Raw genomic sequence first — 11,988 nt, 5'->3', positions numbered from 1 at the left:
AACTAATACAAAGTGTAATAAAAATTTGGACTTAGGTGGTAACAGAAATGATATATCATGAGAACGTGCACCTTCGGGTGAACGTTGAGAACTGGTGATTTTATTTAAAACTAGCTGACCCGGCAGACTTCGTAGTGCCTCAATCGATAAATAAAAGACCTAAATTTTTGTACAAAATAAACTTAAAACAAACAAAAGGAATCCGTCCGACGGGGGACACGTCAAAGGAAAAAGAAATTTGTTATTTTTATTTAATTACGAACATTTTCATATTTAGCTAACCTTTTAAACCTTCTCTGGACTTTCACAAATAATTCAAGACCAAAATTAGGCAAATCGATCCAGCCGTTCTCGAGTTTTAGCGAGACTAACGAACAGCAATTAATTTTTATATATATAGATAGATGAACATAGGTAAAATTTATTTAAAAGTATTTGAAATAATGACTGCAGCTATACGGATATGCTCGTATCGCGCAGGCGCCGCGGCGCCGTAGTCTCTCTCGTGTTATTCGGGGAAGCAGCAACATAATTCTCACAACTAAGTATTCGTAATTCTCCGTATCCTCCGAGTGCATCGTAGTTGAATAGTAAGCAGGTGAGATCACGCTCCGTGTACTAGTCAACACACTATTATTACTTACTGGGCTTCGCTTGTATATGATTAATTGGAAACGGAATGTTACTATGTACCATTTTTTTCATGAATCAAGATCGTGTAATCAAGCCCGCAATATTTATAAATTTGCATCGTTGCCTTACCACCATTCTTATGATAATAAAATTGAATATAATTGGATTTTTTGCACAGGAGTTCTCTCACTGTCTTAATTAGTATGTACGTCTATCTACAAGATCAACAGATAACTAAACGTGCAAACAAAATTAAATTCTCAATTCTGTGTACTGTTGAAGCTAAATAAGGCAATTTGTCAAGGGATTAAAAGACCATCGGAAATGTAAGTAAGAGTTGTCTATTAAAAATCATTGATTAATATTGTTTTTGTTTTGAAATCTAGTATTTTATGTTTGTTTCGCATTTTGTAATGTTCTTGTTTTAAAGCATCAAAAGGATCAACGATGTTTAAGTTATCGCGAATTAAGAATTTAGTCGGTCGAGAGTTGAAGTCCCTCGGTTAGACCAAAGATAGCTCCAATAAAAGTTAAAATCATAACAGGTGAACTATAAAAACAGTAAAAACATACTAGTTATATTTAATCTTTGGCAAGAATTCTCTCTTAAAGTACAAATCGTAATGTGGAATATCTGTATCAGAGTATTGTTACACTGAGTACTTATAACGCGGTTCACGGACCACACCGGGAGGGGAATCTCGAGCTGGCGTCGTGCTACCCGTCAGGCAGGCCAGGGCTACGTGGTCACGGCCACTCCGTCAACACAGAAAATATTATGGTGTTACGCTAGAGTATTCAATAAACATGACAATTAAAATTGTTCAAGTACATAATAATATCATAGTCCTAGTACCTATATTTATAATAAATAAAAAATTTAAACAATTTTAAAAAATCTTAAAAGAACCAAATTTCTAATTATTTTCTGCGCTAGTTTCAACGGAGAGGGTAATTTAAAATAAAACAAAAATATTTCAAATTATTTTATTTACCACATTCGGTAATACAAAATCATATTAAATAATATAAAAAGTACAGTAAATAATAGGAATGAGTACGTAACTGCACGGGAACAACCAGTTCTCATTTGGTCCAGTTCTACTCCGCAATGGAACACTAACCGACGTATTGTATCAAGTTGAAGCGACACCTCCAGGCGTTGCGGACGTCCACAATGTGAAGTGTGCAGATGTCGGTACGAGCGGTCGCTGGCAGAGCTCTTTTATTGATTAAATAATAAATTATGTAATAAGTGGTGTGTATAAACTGTGGTTTTCTTTTTTTTACGATAATCTATTAAAAAAAGAACACGTCAGATGTAAAATGGTCTGTTGAACACTTTCCCGACTGGTTTGCAATAGTGAACATTCGTGAGTAGACTAGTTTCAGACTGATCATGAGCACGCCCGCTAGCGGCTCCCGCCTGGGGCGACGAACGAAGAGGAACATATGAGAGGGAGTAACTGACTTCACGTTGTTTTTAAAGTGATGACGTCAGCTACTGATACTGGCGCGAATGATGACGTCATTCTATTCGCTGTTGTCATTGCCTTTCATAGTGACAATAATTAAGACTTACTTTTCCAATGAATTCTATTTATTACATCTCAAGTGTACAAAGATACAACCGAGAGCTCCGCCTCGTTCGGCTGCTCGAGTCGGAATGTTTTGTGCGATAATAGTCACTCTAATTTAAAGTAGAAAGTGGGAGTAGCTTAGTCATGAATTCTCTTAAACACCGTCTCACACATTTGTTTACATGTTGGACTTTATAGTAGTTAACCAACAATATCAACATTGAGGAGTCAGTTAACTTTAACTAACTCTAATTTTAGTTAACTAAATAGTAACGTTGTGCTGATATATAGATGTTCAACAAAAGGCGAACATTTTATAAATGTAAGGAAATGAGAACTTTATTAATTTATTCATCGAAAAATGAAACTTTAGAACATAAATATACTACACGCAATCAGGGCAGTTAAGGAGTAAAATCTTAATTTTGTTAAACAATCCTTATTTGGCATAAAAATTTGGTCACGATTCCTATCGAACCGGACACGCCGCGCCCCGCCCCGCCCCGCCGCGCCCCGACACGACACGACAACACGTGAACGAACAATACTGTATATTCATTTCCGGGTTTTAGGGAAATACGTTTAGCAAACAGGAGAACTTATTTGAATACATTTATAATAATTTCAACGTATACTTATACTTATATATACTTTGGTAGTTTAGAAACATTCTTCAAGCAATACTATTTTCAAACATTCCATATTATTTTACAAATATATTCTTTTAAACTTAAAAACTAATAATATTTATTTACCAAGTTCGGAAAGTAAACGTATTAATATCTGTGCCAAGAGACACCGATACAGATTCATAGTCGAGTCTAGACCCAATAATAAATACGTTTTGTGATCAGAAAAGATGCGAAATATAAAAACTTTACGTTCATATGACGCGTGCGCGTCCGGCGGCTCCATTTGACCAACACATCGACGCTTGAAAGGCAAACGTGACTAAGCGACAATAACTGCTTTATACATAAATGATAGGCAATAACCATATTCGATGCACAAAAAAGAATATTTCTAGGTCTATTAAAATAAGTTCAATCCTACATCTAGATTCGTTAAAATAATTTTTTTTTCAGGTATTTTAACTTTAAATTAGTCTACTGTAAAGTTCACGCATTGTCGCTTAGCAACGGTTGCCTTTCAAGCGTCGAATTTATATTTAGACGCGAGTTTTAACTTGAAATACGTTTAAATTAATTATTCATCGAGTAGCCGAGCCGCCGGAGTGACCGGTGAGATGAGGGTGTCGATGACATTGTCAAGGGCGTGGGCTACTTCTTCTTGTTCTTGCCGAGGGTGAGCGTGTGGTGCGGCTGCGCGGCGAGCTGCTTGCGGCGGCTGAACTCGACGGCATCGTCCTCGATCTTCTTGCGGAGCTCCTCCAGCCGCTTCTTCTCGTCCGTGTGGTCCTTCTTCAGCTTGTCGAACTTCGCGTGCAACTGGAAATTCCTCGTTTTTAATATGCCTTGTTAACACAGGTCAATAACTTTTTATATTTTACTTGGAGGTTTATACTTTACGGAAAAAAATATATACTTGAAGCCATTGTCACGCTCCACAGCGACAATAAGAACCACCTCTTGATGTAGCCGATAGCTCAAACGGATCGCACGGCCGCCGCCCAGTGCACACGGAGCCGTAGTCCACGAATGTACACTAATACACAACTTTTACAGTATTAGTGACAAATCAATAAACAGTTTACCTCCTTCTCGGCCTCCTTGAGTTCAGCCTCCTTCTCCTTGACTCGCTGCACGAACATCTGCCGCATCTCGTCTTCCTTCTGCTGCATCTCGGCGAGGTGGGCGCTGCGCTTCTGCTCGTACGTTTGTTGGAACGAGACCTGCACAACAAGGCACCGTGTAGCGGGGCGCTGCGGGGGCGCGGCGGGCGGACGGGGGTGGAGGGGGGCACGAGAACCCTCTCATCGTGGCCGCCGGTAACTACATTCCCGATCCTGCGGACAGAATGGAAAGCAGACGACGTCGCCCCAAACACGTCATTTCAGATCCTCCCGGTCCACTAACGGTGCTTTTAGGTACTTCAAGCACCGGTCATCGTTCTCGTCGAACCATCAGACACAGCCCACTGAGTTTCTCGCCGGATCTTCTCAGTGGGTCGCGTTTCCGATCCGGTGGTAGATTCTGCTCTGCACGGCTCTTGCTAGGGTTCGTGTTAGCAACGTCGTCAGGTTTGAGCCCCGCGAGCTCACCTACTAGGTAAGGTTACGCTGATATAGCCTCTCAAGGCTGTCAGCTTGGGTAGGAGGAGGGGGCACGCACGGGCTTGTTGTCGCGGTCGACGTCGCCGAAGCCCATCTGCTGCAGGCGCGCGCGGCGGTACAGCTCGTAGTGGCGCGCGTGCGTCTTGTCGCGCATGTCCTCCATGTTGGTGCGGATCAGCATCTCGCGCAGCTTCACGAAGTCGCAGTGGGACTCGCTCTCCACTGCAACCACACAACCACCACTTGAGATATGGAGGGGGAAGTACAGTACAATAGGGACAAATCGAGTTAAATTTAATTTTGTTAATCTGAAAACGATTTTTATTTAGTGTTTAAGAATAATTTAATTTAGTTATCAAAGTTTTGTAAATCATTAAAAATATTAAAAGTTGACCTGAAACCTGAAAACCTGAAGTTAGGTGGCTATCTAACAACTAAATAGAGCCAGCCCTATCGAAAAACTCTATTGTCCCCATACATAATCCGATTCACCCCAAAATCAAGGTGAATCGGGTCAAACTAGTTTTTATGTGTATTTTGTAATGAACTGTATATAATAATTTATTGTATATAAAAATTTAAGTCTCCGGAACTATACGAATCTCAATTTTATTGGTATTAATTACCCTAAGAAAAATCATTGGAAATTGGCGTTGAATTTGGAAAGGGTCCCAATGAACGTTTTTTTTTTCCTGCCTAAGTTGATAACCATGAGAGGTTATTTAAGCGTAACCTTAACCCGTGAGCTCACGGGGTTCAAATCTGAGTGATGCTGACACTGACCCTAGCAAGAGCAGTGCTTCACAGAAGGTAGGCGGTAGGCAGCGGCTTGGCTCTGCCCCTGGCATTGCTGAAGTCCATGGGCGACGGTAACCACTCACCATCAGGTGGGCCGTATGCTCGTCTTCCTACAAGAGCAATAAAAAAAAAATAACATGTGTGCAATTCACACGTGTTAGAAGTGAAACCTTCAAAAATTATAATCTCTCAATCGGTCTCGATCGCTCTCTCTCTTTTTCGATACTTCCGTTGCATACCTGCGTGACGTTACATCTGTAAAAATTTTACCCTCATGCGCCTAAAGAAGTTTCACTTCAAAAAAGAATCTACTACCGGATCGGAAACGCGGCCCACTGAGAAGCTCAGCGGGCTGTGCGTGTGGGTAGCGCTGCGTACCTTGCACGGTGCCCCAGGGGTACTGGCGCGCGCGCACGGTCTTGTTGCCGATCTTCACGAAGTCGGTGCTGCCGACGACGGCGAAGGGCAGGTGCGAGTTCATGGAGCCGTTGACCTCGGACACGGACTCGTCGTCCACCGGGAACTGGTAGATCTCCACGCCGTTCGACTGCAGCTCTTGCATTATTTTGGACTGCAAGTGTTCGGTTCGAGTGAGTGACGCCGCTAATAACTTCAGGTGTGGGCTTCAGTGATTTATTGGCAGACTCGGTTATGTAGGTTGTAGAGAAATAACACTGATGGTAGGACCTCTTGTGAGTACGCGCGGGTAGGTGCCACCACTCTGCCTATTTCTGCCGTGAAGCAGTAATGTGTTTCGGTTTGAAGGGTGGGGCAGCCGTTCTAACTATACTGAGTGAGACCTTAGAACCTATATCTCAAGGTGGGTGGCGCATTTACGTTGTAGTGTCTATGGGCTCTAGTAACCACTTAACTCCAGGTGAGCTGAGAGCACGTCCGCCCATCTAAGCAATAAAAAAAAAGATTTTTTTTTAATTTCTCTACAATAGGGAAAATAATTATTATATTAAAAATTAAATCATTTCCTCATCATCATTACGTGTTATGAACTATAATTCAAATAGAAGACTTGATAATTAGTGCAATTTGAAAAAATTAAGCATCATTTTTCTTATTATTTTTCGTTCTGTTTTTTATTCATTCTTCTGACCATTTCTTTATGCATAAGACCAGATCTCTTGAGAAAGACAATATAAGTAGGAACATATGAACAGTAATGAGTAGTATAGCAGGTTGTGTAGTCCCTTCAGATGACATCAAGTACTGCGGTCAGTATACAAACCTTGAACCTCTGTAGCTCAGTCTTGGAGATGGTGTCAGCCTTAGCGATGATCGGTATGATGTTCACTTTGGTATCGAGTTTCTTCATACACACCAAATCAATGGACTTCAAACCATGACCTGATAAAGAACAAATTTAATATTTATCTTTGAATATTTGGAAATTCATTTGTCTGAACACTGTCCTGCAATGGTCACTACAATATCTTATCAAGGTATCATAATTTCCAACATGTCATTGTGTACATATGTAATTATTTGTGAATACTTGTATGTTATGCTTTAGTTACTGAAATCGACATAATTACTTTAATGCGCCATGCGGTCACCTATAGACACTAGACCCCATAGACACTAATCCGGTGGCGGGCGGTACGATGGTAAAAACGAGATGATGGTATCATCTCAAACAATTCCTCAGAGCACTCCAAATAAGCAATTGTATGAAAATTGCATATTGCAAATTGCTTATGAAACGTTTTAGAAGTGCCGTACTTGCCTCACTCAATAATATTGATGTCTACTCTATTTAATTAAAATCAACTCTGAGATAACTAGAAAATATTTTATTTTGAGACAACTGTAAAATATTTTCTCTACCGGTCATATTGACCGATCGCGGTAGGTAGGATAAGAAACTCAGTGGGAGTTTCTCGCGATTCCGAATCCGCTGGTAGATTTTGCGAAGCACTGCTCCTGCTAGGGCCAGTGCTAGCAAATTCTCTCAGGTTGAGCCCGTGAGCTCACCTACCCGTCCGCGTGTAGCTGTAATAGCCTCTCAGGCTACTAGCGATTAGGTAGAGATCTTTTTTCATGGCATTTTACTGGTGGTAGGACCTCTTGTGAGTCCGCGCGGGTAGGTAACACCGCCCTACCTATTTCTGCCGTGAAGCAGTAATGCGTTTCGGTTTGAAGGGTGGGGCAGCCGTGGTAACTATACAGAGAGATCTTAGAACTTATATCTTTTTTTTATTGCTTTGATGGATGGACGAGCTCACAGCCCACCTGGTATTAAGTGGTTACTGGAGCCCATAGACATCTACTATGTAAATGCGCCACCCACCTCGAGATTAAGTTCTAAGGTCTCAGTATAGTTACAACGGCTACCCCACCCTTCGAACCGAAACGCATTACTGCTTCACGGCGGAAATAGGCGGGGTGGTGATACCTACCCGTGCTGACTCCCAAGAGGTCCTACCACCAGTGATTACGCAAATTATAATTTGCGGGTTTGGTTTCTATTACACGATGTTATTCCTTCACCGTGGAAGTCAATCGTGAGCATTTGTTGAGTACGTATTTCATTAGAAAAATTGGTACCCGCCTGCGGGATTAGAACACAGGTGCATCGCTACATACGAATGCACCGGACGTCTTATCCTTTAGGCCACGACGACTAAAAGAAAAGACGACTATCTCAAGGTGGGTGGCGCATTTACGTTGTAGATGTCTATGGGCTCCAGTAACCATTTAACACCAGGTGGGCTGTGAGCTCGTCCAACAATATAAGCAATAAAAAAAAAGGCAGTCAAAAGGTTAATCAAACTAGGGGCACATTGATTTTGATATTATGGTAAAATATTTTTGTTGTTATTGTGTCAGAATAATAATTTACACTTGAACAGCCACGACAAATGTTTACGATACACTTGTTGGTGTTTGTGTACACTAATTAAGACAAATGTTTATCACTCGCTAAGGAATGTTAAACATACCAGTTGACAGTTCACAAAGAAATTTAATAATATAACAGGATATGTTACATGTGATGAATGAATTGTACCCCTCGAGACTTCGCGGGTGGGACGACGGGAGGAAACAATCGAACGCACAAAATTACATGAATTTCCGTAAGTTCTGAAGACAGGCCTATACTGAGACCTTAGAACTTATATCTCAAGGTGGGTGGCGTATTAAGTTGTACATGTCTATGGGCTCCAGTAACCACTTAACACCAGGTGGGCTGTGAGCTCGTCCACCCAGTTAAGCAATAAAAAAAGAAAAAAAAGGCCGCGCTGTGGGTCGGCGCGGCGGGTGACCCACTCGCATTAAGGCGATACGTGAGCTACCCATTTGGAATATAGAAAGTAGCAAGCGTTAAGTAGATCGCGCTTCCCGTTAGCTCGGGCTCCAGGGAGCTTAGTAAACCGGGGCACGAGGCTAGTGAAGCCACCAGTACACGTGCGCGCGTCAAAGTTATTTCTCAACGGATTTATTATATAAACAGAAGCTGATGCAACTATCGGCCATCCATAAAAATGTTTTACTAACCAATTTGAATATTATTATTGTATTGAAAATGTGATTTAATAAGGATACCTATTTAATGTTAGTGATCTTTTGCACTGGCACAGTAGGTATTGTGTAAGAAAATGACAAGCAATTATCAAAATGGGGTTGACTGAACATTTACTGGAGCAGACAGCATATATACATACATAATAGAATAACATTATCTAAATTTTGAAGTCGTCGTGGCCTAAAGGATAAGACGTCCGGTGCATTCGTGTTGAAGCGATGCACTGGTGTTCGAATCCCGCAGGCGGGTACCAATTTTTCTAATGAAATACGTACTCAACAAATGTTCACGATTGACTTCCACGGTGAAGGAATAACATCGTGTAATAAAAACCAAACCCGCAAAATTATAATTTGCGTAATCACTGGTGGTAGGACCTCTTGTGAGTCCGCACGGGTAGGTACCACCACCCCGCCTATTTCCGCCGTGAAGCAGTAATGCGTTTCGGTTCGAAGGGTGGGGTAGCCGTTGTAACTATACTGAGACCTTAGAACTTATATCTCGAGGTGGGTGGCGCATTTACGTTGTAGATGTCTATGGGCTCCAGTAACCACTTAACACCAGGTGGGCTGTGAGCTCGTCCATCCATCTAAGCAATAAAAAAAAAAAAAAAAAAAATTGTTCCAACTGATTTATGGTCAAGTAACATTGGCCTACATATCAGTTCCTGGGTATGTTTGTCTTTAATCTCTAGCCTCATATTGGTTTCCTTCACACAAATGAATTCAACATTTTAAAATATAATATACAATTCTAAAACAACAATGCTCAGCATCAAAGACACTAATATAAACAGTAATGAATATTTTAAGAAACAATTCTTGAAGCTTCCCAACTATTCATGGATATTAATGCATCATCATACCTGTTGGACAGATGAAATACAGACAGACATGCAGTCTGCTGTCATGATAACTGGACAGTGAACGTTTGATCTTGAGTTCCTCTTGGAGATAGGCCTCGAACTGTGCATCAATATAATCCACCACCGCTTTGAAACTGTCTTCTTTATTCACTTGGTCACCGTAACCGACAGTGTCACAGATTGTTAACTGTAAATGGACAATAGTATATTAATTAATAGTATCGAAACATTTACTGATCTTTATCTTCTGTCATGGAATTCCAGTAAATTTTCACAATATAATTATTATAATACTCCTCTAATGATGACATCTAAAAAAATGTATTAGGCCTCAGAAGATAGCTATTGAGTCCCTAAATACAACTTGACTATCTAGATTTAGAGCAAAAACACAATCTCATACAAATCATATTTATGTATGCAATTCTCTTTGCTTACAAATATTGATGTAAATTTCTACAAATTTTGTTCTAAAAATCATTCTCATATTTGTCTATATTTCAATTAGATTGTGTAATGACTGTCCCACCTTTGGACAAAAACAGACAACTACCTCCCAACAGCACTAAGGCAGATAGTATTGGTGCCTACTTATGCAGGTCAATAAACTGGATTTTGATTTTTAGAGTCAATTACATAAATGAAAGCAAATAATTGAGTTTTTTTACCTTCAGCCTGACATTGCTCTCCTCCAGCTCATAAGTGTGAGCCTTCAACTTAACAGTAGGTAAGTTATGAGGACTCGGAGATGATTCAAAGTTGGTATTGAACAGAGAGTCCATTAAAGTTGATTTACCAAGGCCAGTTTCACCTATGGGTATTAAAAAGTAGGTTTAAATTGAGTGGAAGATAATGTTAAAATTACCTAAAATTATGAGTTTTTTCAAACATTCAAATCATAAGTCAAAAAAATGATTCTTAATATTGCATTGAGTGTTACGACTTTATGATACTTTCTTCTTACACAGGTACTGTTAAAATAAACATATTAAATTATAATACTTTCCTCTTACACAGGTACTATTAAAATAAACATATTATTTAATATCTATTGTTAACTTTACATTCTTCCTTAGCTTGATCAAATCCAAATGTCTGTTAATTATCAGACGAAAGCTCATTCTGTTACATTTTATAACCTAAGCATATTGAACTTACAAATACACGGAATACCTAAGCGGATAAGAAATGCTTTTGTGTGAGTAACACCCATCGTAACGAATAACATGAATCATCACAACTATACGTACCTATACACAGGATATTGAAGACGAAACCATTCTGTATGCTTTTACTGACTAGCTGGTCAGGTAGACTGTCGAAACCAACATGTCCCGAAAGTTTCAAGGTGCGTAGGGTAGGTTCCGCCTGAAGGAAACAATGCGGATTCAGCTATATTATAACAAGTATTAGGCTTACAGAATTTGAAAGTGATTGCCTGATGTACATTGAATGATTATGTAGTAATTACAGAATTATTTGTGCTTTGGTAATTTGATATAGCAATGTATGTTATTTTGATTTAATGAAGTTCAACTAGTAACGCCCATGTCGCGAATTTGATATTTAACACAGTAGTTGCACAAAGCGCGGATAAACAACAATGAACATGATATTTATAAATTGTATACTATTTAATCTTGAATTGAACACCCATTTATTTCAAAAAGTATCACTTAAAACTCACTTTAGTTGGCTCAACATCGATCGCCGCCATGTTTACGTATTGACTGGCGGATTGAATGAATAATAATCAGTCAACATTGAGTTTGAATGAACGAATGGATATGTGCAACATGAAGTTAAAGTAAGTTACTTCACTCTTCAAAGCTACCAACATGGCCCCGCGAAAAGCTAGTTCAAATAATTGTTCATTAAATTGTTTAAATATCAGCAAAATTAGTTGACATAATATCATGCGAATTGATCTTTAGGACGTTTTGTTTTTAATAAGTTTAGTACTACAATAGTTTAAATTAAATACGTTGTAATATGGAGTTCATACCTTTTTGTTTAAATCGAAAAAGATAAAAAATGACAACATTGTGTTATGTTGCCGTCTTTGAATTTGTAGTAAGAATTACCAGCACGAAATGATTGCACACAAAGAGGTAGACTGTATATTAACTAAACTGACTTTAATACTTTCTAGAAACTAAGCTAGGGTGGTTAGACTTATTGGTTATGCATAATCAAATTTACTATTACTGTGTGTGTACTATTTAAATTCATCTGGAATGTCTAGGAAAGCTATGTCTCTAAAATCATGCATGTTTTGCTTCACTGCACAAAATTTAAATTACGAAATAAAATAATTGAAAAGTTCATGTTTTTTAATGAT

The 11,988-nt window shown here is 39.3% G+C and overlaps 1 protein-coding gene across 1 annotated transcript; it reads right to left on the bottom strand.

Annotated features, from left to right (window-relative positions):
- Window positions 1–1,606: 1,606 nt before the first annotated feature.
- Septin2 (septin 2) lies at window positions 1,607–11,485 on the bottom strand. The gene is made up of 9 exons (XM_028181130.2): window positions 11,335–11,485; window positions 10,898–11,015; window positions 10,316–10,458; window positions 9,648–9,834; window positions 6,485–6,603; window positions 5,623–5,815; window positions 4,505–4,668; window positions 3,928–4,065; window positions 1,607–3,661 (listed from the first exon to the last, which is right to left on the bottom strand). The coding sequence occupies exons 1-9, from the start codon at window positions 11,362–11,364 to the stop codon at window positions 3,494–3,496; spliced, it is 1,260 nt and encodes a 419-aa protein (XP_028036931.1). The 5' UTR covers window positions 11,365–11,485; the 3' UTR covers window positions 1,607–3,493.
- Window positions 11,486–11,988: the final 503 nt, after the last annotated feature.

The sequence above is a fragment of the Bombyx mandarina genome, chromosome A1 (genome assembly GCF_030267445.1).
Source record: "Bombyx mandarina strain Sakado chromosome A1, ASM3026744v2".
NCBI lineage: Eukaryota > Metazoa > Arthropoda > Insecta > Lepidoptera > Bombycidae > Bombyx > Bombyx mandarina.
The sequence above is the reverse complement of the archived record's forward strand: the minus strand, read 5'-3'. Positions and strand labels throughout refer to the sequence as shown.